Here is a 19224-nt window from a genome sequence, read left to right on the forward strand (position 1 = left end):
CAGAATAGGAGAAAGCTGGGAAAACAGAACAGTAACCAGTCTGAAAATATATCTATCTATCTATCTGGCAATAGATAGATAGATAGATAGATAGATAGAACTGGATGAAAGTACTATAGAAATGGAATGATTTCTGGGAAACAAATAGGAAAGCTTGTCTAGCAGACAGGGACAGAAATAATTAGCTACTGTATATACCATGTAACTTAGGAAATCATTGCATACTGCTTGAAGGGAAAGGTAATGATAAAGAATGTGAATCTCAGAGTAGTATAATTACTGATCTAAACTGGAAATTTACTAGTAATACCTCAAACAGAGAAGGTGACAATAATGTAGGGAAAAAACTATAGCTAGATATATAGAAACTGAAAGAACAACTGTTACAGTACACACATCTTATAACCTATGTTTTCTAGTATGGTCTGCTGGTCATGGCTGGATGACAGGTGTGGAAAGAAGCAGCTGAAAAAGAATGGAGTGTTACTGCATCCCTCTTGTGTTGGTGCTGCAATGAATGTCACCATTCAACCAGCTTTGTAAAGAAGTAAATTAGTCTCCACGCTAAAAATAATTCTCCAGTAACTCCGTATTTACATTTTGCAATATAAATTTAGGAACTGATATACTGCTGCATGAATGAAAGTGCACACAACCTGGATAAACTGCTGTATAATTCATGACTGGTGAGCTGGCCAGGAACATCATGGAAATCTATGAAGAATGCAATAATCCATTCACTTTGCTCGTATGAAATCAAGTCTGGATAATCTCAATAATTATTATCTTGCAAATAACTGCAAAAGGAGGATAAATCATAATTCAGTCTAGGCTATACATTACACTGTATCTTGCTTGAATATGCATCCTCTTTATGCATTCTACCATCATTCATTCATTCATTCATTCATTGCCAGACGCCATGTATCCCAGATGGGGTGGCCAATGGCTTAGAGTTAATTGTTTTACAGGGAGGGGCACTAATCCTCCACCAACCCCACTTGCCATGTAGGGATGCCAACAGCATCTGGTGTTCCCAGGCGGTCACCCATCCAAGTACTAACCAGACCCAACGTTGCTTAACTTCGCTGATCGGACGGGAAGCGGTGTACTCAACGTGGTATGGCCGTTGGCATTTGATACCAATTCCAGCGCAAATGTACTTATTTCGTACATAAAAATAACGGTTAAGAATAGGTTTGCAGTGTCTGGTTTATTAAACAGAAGAAACATTCAAAATTTGCGCGCTTTTAGTGTTCTTGCAGCGCAATCTCACCCAATCTAGCGACTGTCATGGTATTCAAACGCCAAAACTGGGTTTCGCCAAGACTGACAGTCCAGATTTTTTAGAATAAGGATGGCTGACACTCAGGAATGTCTGACGACTGAACGTCGCCGCTGGACTGCCTAAACTCTGGGATTTTATAGTACGTCCCTAAGTGGTTTCCTGGTGTACAGGAAACCATTGGCTTGTCACTCAGTGCAGTCACTCACAGGCAGAAGGAAAAGGGAAGAATGAAGGAAAGAAAGACAGAAGCGGGAGTATAAAGTCACCTGTAGGCAGTAGGATGAGGAAAGAATGAAGGAAAGAAAGACAGAAGAGGATGGAAGTGAAGAAGGATGGAGGAAAGGAAAGAGCAGACACCCAAGAGCAGCACTACATCGAGGGAGTGGATGGTGAGCATCCCCACCTACCATTTTATTTATGAGTCATTTGAGAGGAGAATGTGGAGTCACATGGAGAGAAAATGACAAATGAGGATGTGAAGGAGAGTTGTGGTGTGGATGTGGATGTGATAAGGAAGCGTTAGGAGAAACACATGGAGGTGATTTGGCCATGTGGAGAGGATGGAGAGTGAGAGACTGACAAGGAGAGTGTATGTGAGTGAGGTGGAGTGGGGGAGGGGGAAGGGGAGGCCAAGTATAAGATGGAGGGATGGAGTGGAGATGTATATGAGAGAGGGGGGTGTGAGCTGGAAGCAGGAGAGTGAAATGGCAGGGGACAGGATGACGTGGAGGCGATTTGTTTGTGGCCACCCCTCATGTGATTAAGGCGTCTGGCTATAGATAGATAGATACAGTATATAGATATTTTATTTGAGCAATCTTATCATCAAATAGTTATTGCAACCCTTGTAATAAAAATGATTTAGAATACATCTTTACTCATGAATGCAGTCAGACAACTAATCTGATGCCAGCTTTCAAAAGCTTAAGGCTCTTCTCTTCTCAAATGAATTTGAATAGGCTATAGCAGCCAAGCAGACTCACTATGACCTCACAACTAAAGCTCGTCAGATTTCATGTAGCTAATCATGACTTGGTATTCAAGTTGTAGAGGATGGCCCAGTTCTATCAGGTGAAAAATGTACTGACTGTAGAATACTCACTCCTCCCTTGCAGTACTGCATGCCTTGTTGCTCTCTTCCAGTTGCATCTCATACTTCTTGTTGATTTCCACCATCTCGGCCAGTGTGTGGCGGGTCTGGTCAAGGCCGGCCTGGGCAGCAGTCACCTTTTGCTTCTCCTCAGCCAACTGTGACTCCAACTCCCGAAGCTTGGCCTGAGAGGCAGCAGCTGGAGTGGAACCTGGCAGGAGCCCAACAAGAAATTAGAATTATCTGTATAGCCTGCTGGTCTAGTGAGTTAAGGTGCTCCAACCAGATGAGGCCACTATGTATCTATATATGCAAGGTGGTTGGGCTTTACTGATGCCATAGTGCCTCTAAGGGATAAGCAACTGGTCACTCTCACCTTCAATCTCAGGACTAAGTAGCCTAGCCCCCTCCTAATGTCATGGATGGATGGATTTGTGCTCTCCTGACTGTTAACTTGCCTTGAACACTTCTTTCCATGCTTTCTGCCACAGGTTCTTTAAATTTCTATTAAAATAAACCTCCTCATGATCACTACCGTTATCATAGAGATTTCCCACATACTTGAAAGAGAAAAAAAAAAAAAAAGGAAGTGGCATAGCAAATTTTGTAGAGCCTCTTCTTCAGCAATAAATTTTGCATTATTGGGTGGATGAATGGATACACCTTAACATTTTCATCTGTGTTAAGAGATTCAATTTAATACTGTCATACTTTGCATCAATAACATAGATGATACTGAGGTGCAATTAGCAAAATAAATCAGAAAGAAAGAGGTGTTACAAAATCTTCAAAGCCACTTGCAGTATGACTCTTTGTGCTATCAAAGGTCACTTGGATACAATATCCTTCAACATCATGCTTCATCTCCCTCTCCTCCTCCACTTCACTCACATGTACTCTCCTAGTCAATTATTAACTCTCAGTTCTCTGTACCAGCCATGGCTCAGTGGGTCAGAGCGCTCTGACCAAAGAGTCGGAGGTTCAGGTCTAACTAAGGGTCACTGATGGACATCAGGAAGGGCATCCAGTCATAAAGTGCTACATGCTCCAAAACCAAAGTCCTCTACCCAGGGGCAATACCACAGCCCTTATCAGAAAAAGAGGACACAGTCATTAACCCGCCCCGTCCCGACCACTTTTCCACCACTGACACCCCCCAATCCTGACCATTTTTGGACCAAAATTTTTTTGGCTCAAACTTCCGCTTTTGGTGAGAAACAATGGCCAATCACAAAGAAAGTGTTCACCGGGGTCCATAAGTGGCCTAAACAGGTATACCTTCGTTACACCTGGTACCGTGTTCTGTGGAGGTGGTCTGTGGCTCTCACGTTTTCTATGGTATTATAAGTCTGGGAAACCAATAAAAGTAGATAGATATGTATTTATTACAAACAAAAAAACATGTGGTACAAGAGTAAATTGGATTTTATACAAAAATAGAGGTGAAATAAGCATTTTTCCATCGGGCGAACCTAGCGAAATCGCCCAAACTGTTCACCAATGAATCGCTAACATTGCTGATCCATCATACATATCATTTTTTCAACTTATATAATACATCTCCAATAACATTCAACCCTTTTCCACTTTAGAGAGCTGTTTTTACGTATTTACAGGCCTTTCGATAATATTTAGTGTTAAGTTGGCGCATATTTACGTAGTGAGTGAACTCGCTGTGACTGTTGTTTCAACTCGCATTCTCTTTTTTCAACCCACATAATACTTTTCCAATAACATTATACCCTTTTCCACTTTAGAGAACTGTTTTTAGATAGTTTCAGGCCTTACGATAATATTTAGCGTAATAATAGCGCATAATTACACAGCAGGTGAAGTTGCTATGACTATTGTTTCAACTTACAACCAATTTTTCTACTTATATAATACTTCTCCACTAACATGACACATGTTTCCACTTTATATAATTGTTATCACATATTTGGAGACCTTGCTTGTAAGGGGTTGGCAATAGCCAACACCTACTTTCGGCATAAGATGATCCACCGGTATACATGGAGAGTAATGAGGGGAATGGATGGTAAACTTGTTGAACGAAAGGCAATGATAGACTACGTGTGTGTGGATGAGCGAATGAGAAAACAAGTGTTGGATGCAAGAGTGTGGAGAGGGTGGGGGAATGGAGTCTTGGACCATCACTTAGTGATGGCCAAGGTAGAGCTGCAAAGAAAGTGGTTGAGGAGACGAAGGGGAAGATAGGAGGAAGTAACTCCTGTGAGAAGAGTGGAGAAATTGCAAGACAGTGAGAAAATGACAGAGTATAAGAGCATAGTGGAAGAAAGATTGGGAAGGTATGAGCTTGAGCAGATGGAAGGGGTGGAAGACGTATGTAAGATATTCACGGAAGAGATAGGTGCAGCGTGTAAGGCGGTTTGTGGAGTGAGGAGGAGATGCAAGGGTGTGCAAGGGACAGCATGGTGGAATGATGAGGTGAAACGAGCTGTGGAACAAAAGAAGAAGGCATATAGTGAATGGTTAGCGAGTAGAGGTAGGGGAGAAGATGAGAGAGAGAAGAGAGAGGTAAATGTGAGCAGGAGAAGGGAGGTCAAGAGACTGGTGAAGGAGAGTAAAAAGAAAGTGGATGAAGAGTTTGGGAGGAATCTGAGTGTGAAATGGAAGGAGAGTAAGAAATTGTTTTCGAAAAACGTAAAGAAAGTAAGACAGTGTGAAAGGGGAAATAGTAGGGGAGTGAAAGATAGGAATAATAGATTGTTGGTGGAGAAGAGAGAGAAACTGAGGAGATGGAAGGAGCACTTTGAGGATTTGTTGAATGTAGAGAGTGAGAGCAGTGCGAGTATAAGTGGTTGGGGAATGGCTGGGAGAAAAAGAAATGAGAGAAGGGAGGGTGAGATCAGTAGGGCGGAAGTAGTGGAAGCGATGAAGATTAAGTTGGAAAAAGCCCCAGGAATTGATGAAGTGTGTGGTGAAATGCTTAGGTATGGGGGTGAGATTGTTGTGGAGTGGATATGGAAGTTGTGTAGATTGGCTTGGGAAGAGGGAAGGGTTCCAGAGGACTGGAAATCAGGTATAATTGTTCCTATATACAAAGGAAAAGGGGAGAGAGAAGTATGTGGTAACCATAGGGGTATTTGCCTACTTAGTGTGACTGGTAAAATATATGGTAGAATACTCATTGATAGGGTTAAGCATATGACAGAGGAGCTAGCTGGAGAAGAACAAGGGGGATTTAGGAAGGGAAAAGGGTGTGCAGATCAGATATTTGTTCTAAGATGTTTAGTGAAGAAGTTATAGAGAAGGGAAGGAAAGTGTATGCTGCCTTCATGGACTTGGAGAAAGCTTATGACAGAATAGATAGGCAAGGTATGTGGAAGGTATTAAGAATATATGGAGTGGAGGGGAAATTGTTGAGTGCTGTGAAGAGTATGTACGAGGGAGCTAGGGCTACTGTGCGAGTGGATGGTGAGCTGAGTGAGTTCTTTGATCTCAATGTGGGACTGAAACAGGGTTGTGTTGGCTGTTTAATATATACATGGATGGGGTTGTAAAGGAGGTGCAGGGTAGGGCAGTGGATGTGGGGGTGGCTCTAATGAATGAGGGTGAGATTTGGAAGCTTCCGGTGTTGCTGTTTGCTGATGATACAGTACTGTTGAGTGAAGATGAATGGAGTTGCAAGGTTTGGTGAATGAATTTGGGACAGTGTGTAGGAGGAGGAATCTGAAAGTTAATGTAAACAAAAGTAAAGTTATGGTGTTTGAGAGGAATGAAGTCACAGAGTGTGCAGTGAGGTTGGATGGTGAGGATATGGAGAATGTGAGTGCATTCAAGTACTTGGGTAGTGTGATGAGTAAGGATGGAACTTTGGGGGATGAAGTGCGTGAAAGGGTACAGCAGGGAAGGAAGGTTGTTGGTACACTGAAAGCAGTGATCAGAAATAGGGAGGTGAGTATGGAAGTTAAGAAGTCACTGCATGATAGTATTGTGATCCCTACCCTGACGTATGGAAGCGAGGCATGGACCTTGCAAGAGGGGAACAAGTCAAGAGTGAGAGCAGTGGAAATGAGTTACTTGAGAGGAGCATGTGGAGTGACGTGGAGGGACAGGTTGACGAATGAAGAAGTGAAGGAACGCTGTGGGGTGGATGTGGATGTGGTTGAGAAGATTAGGAGAAATACACTGAGGTGGTTTGGACATGTGAAGAGAATGGAGAATGAAAGACTGACTAAGAGGGTGTATGTAGGTGAGGTGGAGGGAAGGAGAGGGAGAGGTAGACCGAGGATGAGGTGGAAGGATGGAGTTGAGAGGTATATGAGGGAGGGGGGGGGCGTGAGTTGGGGGGAGGGTAGTCAAATGGTGGGTGACAGAGCGACTTGGAGGCGTTTTGTCTGTGGCCACCCTTTGCAGGATTAGGGCGTCAGGCTATAGATAGATAGATAGATAGATAGACTATTCTACTGAGCGTCATATGATCGCATATTTACACAGTGAGTGTGATCGCGATATCATTTGTTTCAACTTACACTATTTATCAACTTATAAATTACTTTCCCACTAACACTACACCCGTTTCCACTTTATATCAATGCTATCACATATTTACATACCCGACTGTTCTACTGAGCGTCATATTTTCACAGATTTACACAGTGGGTGTACTTGTGATATCACTTGTTTCAGCTTACACTATTTCTCAACTTATATAATATTTTACCACTAACATTACACACGTTTCAACTTTATATAATTCTTATCACATACTTACTGACCTTACCACTATACTGAGCGTCATATTATCACACACAGTATGTACAACCCTTACTTCTACAGTGAGTGTCATATTATCGCTATCACACACAGTTTCAGTAGAGTAGGTAATTCTGATATTCTTTGAAACAGGGCTGAAGGCACAACGCAACATTGCACTCTGCACACTCGTACCTTGTGTCTTTTCTCTTAGTGGCTGGTCTTACTGTCGAGTGCTTGCATACATGGCAGCATCGCTGGGGTTTACCACGGTTTGGTTGGGAAGGGATAGTGCTCGGGTAGTGGCATCCTGCGAGGCGTAGGGGAGTCTGGGCAGCCATGGGGGTGCAGGTGCGGAGTGGGGGCCTGTCCTGTGCATACCTGGCGATAATTTCATGAGACAGCTCCCTCACAAACCCCTCAAAGGTCTCACAGATTCCCGTTGTCATGGCATGGAGGTAGTGTGCGTTCAGGACCAGGACCGTGATGTCGAGCAAGTGGAAGAAGAGCTTTTTGTACCACTTCATCGTGGTCCTGGCACAGTCCACACTGGAAATCATGGAGTCTGACTGATCCACTTGTCTCATGTTAAGACTGTAGTCCAGTACCGACTCGGGTTTCCAGACGTGGCGCCTTCTCTCGCTGCGGTGATCAATGGAGTCTGTGCGGTGCATCAGGGGGCTGTGTACAGTTGACAGGAGGCAAACTTCCCTGTTGTGGTTCCACAGGGTGGCAAGGATGTTATTTGCCTGGAAGAAAACCACCTCGTTCTTGTCAAGTTTCCTCCCTACCTTGACCATATGGCGATGGTTTCTCTTTACTGTACCACAGACTCCGGTGTCGTGTTGGTGGAGGAACCGAGCGAGAAGAGGGCTAGTGTACCAGTTGTCCAGGTACGACACATGACCACAATGAAGGTACTCCTCTATCATTGTCTTCACCACGGCCCCTGAGAGTCCAATACTACGATCTTCTGTTATGTCTGTCTGTGCACCCGTGTACAAGACTATGTCCTGCACATAACCAGTCTTACAGTCACACATAACAAAGATCTTGAACCCGAAATGGTGTCTCTTGCTGGGTATGTACTGAAGAAAAGAAATATTGCCTCTCCACAACACAAGACTCTCGTTTATGATGAGGTCTCCGTATGGATAAAATGACGAGCGGAACATTTCCCGTAGGTGATCAAAGACAAGCCTAATTCTCCTCATTTTATCTGTGTTATTGGCATTAGCAGGGTCGTCTGCATCATAAAAGTGGAGGCAGCCGAGAATCTGCTGGAATCGATTATGACCCATTGCCTTTCCAAAGAAAGGTGTGCTGGTCAGTGGGTCCGTCGTCCAGTATGCAGGAATTTGATTTTTTCTTACAACACCCATCAAGAGAACCAGGGCAAAAAATAAGAACATCTAAGCAAGGGTTACAGGATAGTCATATTGCTGGGAGTGCCTGCTTCTAGTACCTAGACTTTCACTTTCACGGCGCTGGCTTCTTGCCAGGAGGTTCGTCTGCTCCACCATGCGGCCCACAAACTCCTCCCCAAAGAACAGGTGAAAGAAATCCACCCTAGTGGAGCCCGCATGCATACCTCGAGCCATGCAACCAGACCGCCACTCCTCAGTGAAAGGGTGAATGATGGGAGTAAAATTACTCCCATCTTCCCAGTTCCACGACACACTACCGTCTCCAGCCTCGTCCCCATCGTCGCCTTCGTCAGGGTGGGGAGGGGAGGGTGGTGGGGGAGGTTGGGGAGGTGGAGAGCGTCGCCCTTCCTCACTCGCACTTCTCTTCCCTCTCCCTTTTCCTTTCCCCTTTCCCTTCCTTTCCCCACATCATGGGGCTGTGGGGAGGAAGTGAGGGAATATTGTGGGGCGAAAGACGTGCTAGGGAGCGGCTCCACCTCGCCTCCCCGATGCCCACGTACACCACGTGCTCGTGCTGCCTCCCTCACACCACTTTCCCTTTCACCGCTCACTCCCGCCACACCACTTTCCCTTTCAACCGCACTCCCGCCACACCACTTTCCCTTTCACCCCTCACTTTTGCCTTCCCCAGACAATAAAGAAGGACCATACCTGATTTGCCTTCTCGCCGCACCTTCTGATCCTCGAGGTGAAATTTTCTCCCTCCCCAACCACGAGGTTACATCACGTCCTACGCCGCCGTCCTCATCCTCGTCCTCGTCCTCGTCCTCATCAGAATCTCTCTCTAGGGGATGGAGAGAGGTCCGTGCATGTGCATGGCGTCCAGGCTGGCCTTCCCTCCCCTTATGATACGTAACATACCGCTTTTTCCTTGGCGAAGGGACCTCCTCATCACTGCTGGTTGTTTCCTCCTCAGGCTGCACATTATCCCTATCCTCCACATCGTCATCCAGCGGAGAATCACTATCTCCAGTGAAGGCATCCAGGGCGGATTGTATTTCGTCCTCTGAGAGACCTTTACGCGCCATGTCTGACCTGGGTCACTGCTAACAGGTGAGTGACCCAGACAAGGGCGTGTGCGGGTCACGCTGGGTCTGGGAGGCTGCCTGCCTGGTGGCAGTTAGGGGAGGCTTGCTTTGCGCAGTGGCAGTATCGTAACCAATGAGGTCTTGCCTAAGTGACGTATTTGCTGCTGCTGTAAAGCTCGAATTGGGAAAAGTTTCAATACCATCTCAGCACTTCTGCGGCACCTCGGTTTGGGTTACCTTTCCTAGAAGGGTAGTCAAGTCGTACCCCACCTGCTCGTGGTGACCTTGCAGACATCCTGTTTTTTTTGTTTTTTTTCCATTTCTGTTTTTTGTGCTTTTTTTTCTTTCGGTTTTCTTTTTTTCTCCTAAATTAGGGTGACACAAACGGGAGCGGCGCTACCCGGGTTTTTCCTGGGTAGTATTGTATATACATTTTGCTGTTGTTGTCATTTTGTTTTGTGTTTTGTTCTCCCTTATCATGAGTAAACAACACCAGTGCCCTCGCTGCAGTAGGTCTGTAGCAAAAAGTGCACAAGCACTGAAGTGTGCCTACTGCAGCGAGTGGATTCATATAGCTTGTGAAAATTTGGATGCAGGCGACTATCCATTCATGAAGAGGAGCCACCAACTGGGCTTTCGCTGGCTGTGTAGCCAGTGTGTTGCACCAGCAGACGAGGTCTTGGCTGGTGGAGGAAGTAGTACCAAGAATGAGTACGAAAATAAAGTTACTGGGCCAATCCTTCAAGCAATCAGAGACGTATCAAATAGACTGGAGGCACTAGAGACCAAGGTCTCATCACCCATGGTGGTCACACAAGATCAGGCCAAGTCATTGGCGGATGCTGTTCGCGGGTCTCTCGTGGGGGGAGGGAAGGATCTGCCTGGGGGCGTGATTGAGATCAGTGCTCATGGCCAGAAAAAAGCCATTCATAGTCAGCATGTACTGATTGTGAAACCAGAGAGTGGCGCTAGTGCCCTGACAAATCAGATGGGACCAGAAGACATCAGAGGCGTACTTAACTCGGTACCGGTTGACAGCTGCCTTAAGACCAAGGCTGGTGGGTTGGTAATGAAGTTTCCGTCAGCTGAGGCTAAGGGTGAAGCAACTGGGGTGCTGACTGATCATTTTGGCTCTGAGGGCACTTTTTGCATATCAGGGCCAAAGAAAATGTTGCCTAAAATGACCGTGACAGGTCTTTCCTCTTCCTTGGATGACTCTGACATCATCCCAAATATTCTGAGAAAAAACAATAAAATTAAGATGCTCGTTGATCGAGGTTGTACCCTCAACCTTCTCTTCACAAGGACAAGGAATGACACAAAAACTGCTGTCTTGAAGATGTTGCCAGAGGTGAGATCCTCCATTGTAGAACAGGGCAATTACATCTATGTGGATCTTACAACATGCCGCGCTTTCGATAGATTCTGGGTTACACAGTGTCATCACTGTCAAGGCTTTGGTCATACATTTGAGAGATGTTCTAGGAAAAAGTGATGAACCTAAATGTGTCTTTTGTGCTGAAGCCCATAAATCTAAGGACTGTAGTAACAGAAATTCTCCCAAATGCATCAACTGCTCATCTTTAAGACATCAAGAAGCTAATTCAAAGTCACAGGTGGTTGCCCATTTTGCTTTAAGTAGAGAATGTCCAATTATGATTTCTCATAGGAATAGATTGATTGAAAACACCAATTTTGACCATTCAAAAAACTGACTACGTCCCTCTTGAACCAGTTAAGGATGGGTCTTTTAAATATTCATTCCATCCGTAATAAGATAGACTATATTAATGAAACCCTAAATCAGCACGAGCTTGACATATTGTGCCTGACTGAAACCTGGTTGTATGAGTCTGATATCGATATTATTCGTAATGCTTTGCCTAAGACACATTCTGTTATTAGTATTCCCAGGCCTGCTGCTGACTATCCAGGAGGAGGCGTAGCACTCATCTACTCAGCAGCACTTGCAAATGTTTCTCTCATTGACTCAGACCTGACCCCATCATCATTTGAATTTATGGAAGTATTAATAAATTTCCATCAGAATACCATTAGAATTGCAATTGTCTATCGACCAGGTCATCCGGGCAGAGATCGAGGTTTTATGGAGGAGTTTGGGCAGTTTCTTGAAGGGTTTTCTCTTAAACCTGGAGGACTTCTTGTTTGTGGTGATTTCAATTATTGGGTTGACAGTCCAAAGTCAAAACCATTTTCTTCAGAATTCCTTGAGTTGATCACCCAGAACAATTTTTTCAATCATGTGAGTAATCCAACTCATGTCTCGGGACATGTCCTTGACTTGATCTTGTCCCCTGTTGGTTGCAGGCGCGTATCAGATGTGGAGGTTGACTCATTTGACCCCCTCATCTCTGATCATGCTCTGATCACTCTTAGTTTTGATGTCCCGAAATCCCCTTCATATAAAAAGGTCATCAGGTTCAGAAATTACAACAGCGTTGACTGCCAGTTGATGTGTTTTGAAATTGATCAACGTTTAAACCCCATCGATTCTTCAAGTCTTTCTTCTGGTGAATTGGTTGATATTTACAACAACGAGCTCAGGTCAATTTTTGACCATTATTGTCCTGAGGTAGTAAAAACAATCACTGTACGTGATAATTCTCCGTGGTATGGTCCATCCATTAATTCTTTGCGTAGACAACGTAGAAGGGCAGAACGTGAGTGGCGCTTGCAGCGGACCGAAGTAACTCGTTTGCGTTATGTTTTTGCGAGAAGAGCAGTCGTTCACACTGTAAAAGCCCAAAAGGCTAGGTATTTCCAAAATAAAGTTGATTCATGTGGTGGTGATAAAAAAAAAACTGTCTGCAGTTGTGAACAATTTGGTTGGTCAGAGGAATGTAATTGTTAAACCAACTTCTTTATCTGATGCCCAATTGGCTTCTGATTTTGCTTCATTTTTTACAAGTAAGATATCTCGCATAAGAAGTGATTTAGACAGCAGTTCTCCTAGTGAAGCATACTCAGTTGACTTCCAGCCACAGTGCACCGGGGATCATTTGCTTTCAACATTTCATCCACTGGATGTAAACAAAGTCAAATGTTACATCAGAGAACTTAATAAAACATTTTGCTCACTCAATCCATGTAACATGTCACAACTGCCTGATGTGTATGAGCATGCTGCAGACTTTATCTGCAACATAATAAATAGATGCTTCTTAGAAAGTAATTTTGTGCAGTCTGAGAAACGTGCTTTGCTTAGGCCCCTAATTAAGAAACCTGGCCTCGATGTCGAGAAAATGACAAATTATCGTCCTGTCTCTAACCTATCTTTTTTATCCAAGATTATTGAGCGGGCCATACTCGATCAACTCTTACCACTACTGGAACACAACCGAGTTGTTCCTGTTGTTCAATCAGCTTACAGAAAATACCATTCAACTGAAACTGCACTAACAAGGATTCAGAGTGACTTGGTGGCAAACACTTGTAGTGGGATGTCCTCTCTCCTAGTTCTTTTGGATCTGTCTGCAGCTTTTGATACAGTAGATCATAAACTATTGTTGGATGATCTGTATTTTTATGGCGTTCGTGATAGTGCCCTTTTGCTCCTTAAGTCATACCTGTTGGACAGATCTCAGAGAGTGGTTGTTGATTGCGCTAGCTCTGATTCTGTTCCTCTTCTATTTGGAGTCCCTCAGGGATGAGTTTTGGGTCCAATTCTATTTACTATCTACACAAGTAGTTTATTGTCTCTACTTGATGCTCATGATGTGTCCTATCATTTTTATGCTGATGACACCCAGCTCTATGTTAAGATGCCAGATATCAACGATACTAAGACAAAGTTTGAATCTCTAATGTCTGATATTAAGATTTGGATGGCTAAGAGGAAGCTTAAACTGAATGATGGTAAAACTGAGATCATCATCATCAGAGGAAACAGAAGGGGTGATGACACTGACAATGCCCTGGCTTTGAACATTGGCGTGTCACAGCTGCATTCAGTCAGTTCTGTTCGAAATCTGGGTGTTTATTTTAATTCTAAGTTAAATTACAAAGAACATATTAATCAGGTTGTAAGAGGGTGTAACTTGCATATCAGAAATCTGTACTCTGTGAGAAGATTCCTGAATAGATGGTGCCTCTTAACATTGGTCCATGCAGTGGTCTTGTCTCGTGTTGATTATTGTAATTCACTGTGGGCTGGTCTTCCAAATAATATACTAACAAAAGTTCAGTCTGTGTTGAACAGGGCAGCACGGCTTATCTTTGGTCTCCCCCCGAGAACCTCAACTACCCAGTTTCTGATTGAGTTGCATTGGTTACCAGTAAAGGCTAGAATTGAATTTAAACTGTGTCTTATTACATTCAAGGTTCTTAAGTTTGGTGAACCGAAGTATCTTGCTGAATTGTTAAAACTCCCATCGACATGCCCGGGTGTGATGTTACGCAGTGAAGATGATTCCTTGCGTCTTGATAAGCCAGGAGCCATTCACCAGTCATCTTTCTCTGATCGTTCTTTTGCATATAGAGCCCCTAGATTATATAACAGATTGCCATTGTCCATAAGACAACTCTCTACTGTTGAATCCTTTAAGAGACAGCTGAAAGCCTTTCTTTTTTCAAAATGCTATGACCTGGAGAGAGGTACTATGATGGATGATTATAGGGTTTAATTATTGCCACTTTCATGTATATATGATGTAGCTCGTATTATATACAAGAAATGTCACAATTCTTGTAATTGTAAAAATAATGTATGTGTGTCGAGCGCTAGTGAATTCCCAAAAGGAAGAACTGGCACTTTTGAGAAACAAAAGGCCAGATTATTATTATTATTATTATTATTATTATTATTAGGCAGGCGAATCGAATATCTTGCGCGAATATTGAAAATTGTGCAAATTATGGACTTTGCAATTGCAGCGCGTTAAAGTACGTCGACAGGATTGGCAGTGACAAAATGTGTGGACTTTAAAGAACGTTGACGGGACGCCGCGGGTTATATATATAAAAAAAAAAAAATATATGATCAAACCATGTCAGGGTACTTCTAACATGTTCCAGTACATCCATGTCAACACTGCCACGATCCTTAACATCCTCACCTATGTCTGTCTCTCTCTATGTTAACTCCATACGTTTCCCTCACATAACCCATATCCACCTTCCTCACTCATAACAAAGTCGTAACTTCACTTCCATACTGTTCATTAGAGTGGTGATCACACTACTGTCATGCAATAACTTCTTTACTTCCATGCTCACTACTCCATTACTTGTCAATGGGCTCAATACACAGTAAAAGTCCTCTCATTCAGCATTTGGTATTATGGTATTTCCAGTCTTTGGCAGTTTTCTTAAATAGTCCCATTACAAAAGTTTCTGCTCTTCCGGCACATATGCTGAGCTGACTGGCACCCATAGTTGCCAATTTGGTGCTGTTGGCGTTAGATCTAGCGCCTTTCAAAATAATTTAGTGCAAATAAATATTAGATTTTCTTCTATATCTAGTGCAATTTGAAGTCCAATTAAGCGTGAAAATTTGAACGGTTCACCTATAGCTTAGCGTGTTTTAAAGCTGAGCTTAGCATTTTTTCAGATTTCTGCCTGCCAACACTGCATGCGCTGTCGGCCATCAAGACTTGTGAGTGCCTGGCTTTGTAAGTGACACCTTTCGAAAGTTTGGAAACTTTATCGTGCTATTTCACGGTGTAGAGTAAATATGTAAATACATGTAGGTTAAGGTAAGTTCATGTGTATTGTATCATTAAATATATCAAACATAAGATGCTAATTAATTATTCAGTGCTTAGGGTTGACCAATAATACTTGCTAGACACTGCGATTGCATTTGGCTGACCGACCATGACTAACAGAAACTTTTTGGCAGGTTTTCCCGGTTATCCTGCACTTTTTGCTCTTTTGGCACTTGCTTGGTCTCGAAGATGCCAAATGAGAGAACTTTTACTGTACCTGCGACTTTCCATTCCTGCTGTTCCAAATACGTACTAACAGGAAACAATACTCATAAGGGAGTACTGTACAGTGCCCTCACACAGTAAATGTATTCAGAGTAAATGATTTGCCTAGTGAACGAGCAGGGGGTAATCAGGCCCACAAAACCATAATGAATGAGTTGAACCCCAAGTGAACGAAATCAGGGGAAAGAGTAGGCCATAACCGCCATCTCCCATATTGAACGACCACCCCCCCCCTTCCCCCAATAGGCGTTGCACAAAAGGCCAGATATGAGCAAAGTTTTGAGCATAATCCAATGGAGGATGAAGATTTGCCTATGTGTATTTGCCTAAGATCAGTAAAATTCTAGCAGCAATGTATGTTCTGAGAGAAGTCAAGGCAATTGAAACCAGCTACCGCAGGAAGTGCTCAGTGGAGCAGAAACCACTTTTTGTCATTACATTGAAAGGCACAATATGGAAGTCAACAAAAGAAAACAAACACTCATCACATGCTACCACTGAACTCAAGAACAACAGGAACCAGTTGCCTCTACATCGTCTGCTACACTTCCTTGGGAAGACGATGATGATGTGATGTCACTGGTGTCATCTTTGGACTTTGAAGGTTTTATAGGAGAACTGAATGAGGTAGAGGCACGTAGGGAAGTGGTTCAGTCATGTGATAAGGGCGAGACTGGTTACGGGAACGAGGGAGTGGAGGGTGATGTGGCGAGGACAGACTAAGTGTATTTCCCTGCCTCAGAACTATCTGTATTCAAGCCAATCAGGGCCATCATCTGCTTCATTTAAGGTATATAACCATGTGTTTTATATTTTATATATCTGAACTGTATGTGTTTGAAACATGCCCCTTTAGTACATCTCTATGACTCAAAAAGTGGACTATGAAGGAGCCGTGCTGCTCATATGCTATTTTTTTCATAAGATATGTTGTACACAGTGAAAGAATTAACTTTGAACGAGCTCGTCTGCCACCCATAAACTCATTCATTGTGTGAGGGCACTGTATCTATGACCCTTCCAGCTAAATACAGAAACCTTGTTTTTTATTTTATTTTTTTTTTGCACATGTATGGTGTAGATGGTAAGCTTCTAGGTGCCCTCAAGAGTTTTTACGATGACTGTGAGGCATACGTAAGGGTAAATGGGCATCTATGTGAATGGTTCACAATCAATGTGGGCAGACGACAAGATTGTGTGATATCCCCATGGTTGTTCAATGTACACATACATGGCGTGATGAGAGAAGTAAAAACACGAGTGGTGGAGAGAGGGATGGCATTGGTAATGAATAGTGATGGATGGAATATCTCAAATTTGTTGTATGCTGATGATGCAGTGCTACTTGCAAATACCAGACAAGAACTTGGCAGTCGAGCACAAAGTTTTGCTGATATCTGTAAGTGTCGTGACTTGAGTGCAAATGCAGAAAAGGGTGAAGTGATGGTAATCGAGAGAGAAGGTGACTCCCAGTGTGATGTTACAGTGAATGGAGAGAGACTGGAATTGGTGAGAGTTCAAATACATGGGTACAGTGACAGAAAAAAGAGGAAAATGTGCAAAAGAGGTGGAAAGTAGAGACACAAGGAAGGAAACTAGCTGGTGCTATGAAGGCCTTGATAAGAAACAGAGGCATGAGTGCTGCAGCTATGCAGGGCTTACATGAAAGAGTGTTAGTGCCAACTTTACCATATGGATGTGAGACTATGGTGTGGCATGAAAATGAAAAGTCAAGAGTGGAAAGCAGTGGAGATGGGACTGCTGAGGTATGTATGTGGAGTACAGGTGTCATAAAGACTTTGTAGTTACTTGTAGAGAAGTATATTTTAGACTTGTGGTCGAGCGGCTTTTATATCTTGTAGTAGCTTCCCCACCAGATGTCATGTAGTGCCGGGAGAGGTAAAGAATAGTATGGGACTATTTTTATTTGTCTTGGAAATATTAAACAGGTCTCTCACATGGAAAGAGTATAAGTCCCGGGTAGCTACCTCCCTGTCTCGCTATCTCTCTCTCTCTCTGTTCTAAGGCTAATCTCCGTCTCGACCTCTCTCTAGGGTCGCTTGTCTCCTTCTCCTCTCTCTTTCCTAAAATCTGGTGTAGCAGGGGTGTGTCACGTGTGTTCCTCGTGGATCTTTGTTCACGAGAGGACTGCTGACAGCTAACTGCATCATCTCCTTACTGGCCGCTGTCGTCAGCTTTCCTCAGTGTTAAGAGTGTGTAAGCATGTTTAGCACTGCTCGATTCTCGCAGACACAACACCTTCTCATCATTTGACTTCCTGCTTCTATCTGTCTCACTATCTATCTATTTATCTATCTATCTAGTATGATTTACAATTATAATATGGAGACCTACCACATTGCTCGGCCGCGCAAAAATGGCGTACCATCGACATTTAATAGTTCTAATATATTAATATATAATGTATACACATTATAATGAACTTATAAGCTAATTAAGTGAAATACATAATATTGTAAAAGTAAATTGTATGAATATTGTATACATATAATATAGTAAATAGTGATTCACCTAACTTGTATGATGATACTGGTAATACAGAATTGTGCTACAATTGTATGACTTATATTGTGTTAATGCATAATTGTGTTGGCCTTATAACTGTAGTTACATTTTGTTAATGCAACTATTACATAAGTGTCTTGGCCTTATAATTGTAGTTAAAGTTACATAAAAGTTACATCTTGTTAATGCAACTGTTTTGTCGTTACATAATTGTTACATATCGTTTGTAGGTACATAATTGTAGTTAGTGTAACATAATGCAATCGTTTGTCGTTACATAATTGTTACATATCGTTTGTAGTTACATTATTGTAATATGGAGTAACATAATTGTAATAACTGCAGTCCTAACATATGCTGCGGTCGATGATAGTGATGATGTTTCGTGCCACTTGTATGTGGAGACAACAATTTGCTTTTTTGTTTGTAGTTTATGTGGTATTTTGACTTATGTAGTAACACTTACACTTATTTTCATTTGTTTGTTACGTGATCTTACTCTATTTCTCTTTTTTCTTTCTTACTTTTCTTTCTTTCTTTCTTTCTTTTTTTTTTTTTTTTTGTATGTAATGATTTTCTATAGTTTGTTTCTCTTTGCTTGTGTACGCTTTTTCCATGTTGTTCATGGTTACATAATTACTGGCTAATTTCCTTGGGATACTTTTTCAAAGTTTAGTTTATATTGCACAGATACTATAAAATGATATTATATAGTCCCATATTTTGTTATTTTATATAAAAAATATATATATATACACTATATACAGTATTAACTATACACACTGACTTGTTGTTCACCTGTACCTATCGTGGGTAATAAGTGTGTCAGCACTGTGTGGAAATCATTGTCTTCACGATTGTGTTGAAGATGTTCACTCTTGCTAACGGCATTTGTGTTGGCCTTTTTTTTTTTTTTTTTTTTTTTTTTTTTTTTTTTCTAGGTTACCTTCTAACTTAATTTGTCTGTTTCCACTAGGTAGCTGTAATTAATAAATGTTTAATACAGTTCCTTTAATTGCTCACTGAGTAACTGTGATTGTATATTTTCTTTATCACTTTGTAGATATAATAATGTATAGTTGTATGTATGAAACACGTATTTTATGTAGGTATAAATGGTAACACTCGTTGGTATTAAATAAATGTTATAATAAATGAATGAATATATACAGTGTAGAATATTTATTGTTGGTGC

At 42.3% G+C, this 19224-nt stretch overlaps 1 protein-coding gene and 1 non-coding gene across 2 annotated transcripts in view; both read right to left on the reverse strand.

The window, feature by feature from the left end:
• LOC145402051 (nucleoprotein TPR-like) overlaps positions 1–19224 on the reverse strand; it is a gene marked incomplete at its 3' end in the record, with an annotated part of 419889 nt that overhangs the window by 226576 nt on the left and 174089 nt on the right. Inside the window, exon 19 of the mRNA XM_080274148.1 lies at positions 2391–2589. Within this exon, the coding sequence (XP_080130274.1) occupies positions 2391–2589 (199 nt within the window). The remainder of the gene's footprint in view (positions 1–2390; positions 2590–19224) is intronic.
• LOC145402380 (5S ribosomal RNA) lies at positions 1016–1134 on the reverse strand. Its single transcript, XR_013897737.1, has one exon. It is a non-coding gene; the product is annotated as a 5S ribosomal RNA (ribosomal RNA).

The sequence above is a fragment of the Coenobita brevimanus genome, chromosome 57 (genome assembly GCF_032717465.1).
Source record: "Coenobita brevimanus isolate Jiangsu-jjx chromosome 57, ASM3271746v2, whole genome shotgun sequence".
Taxonomy (NCBI): domain Eukaryota; kingdom Metazoa; phylum Arthropoda; class Malacostraca; order Decapoda; family Coenobitidae; genus Coenobita; species Coenobita brevimanus.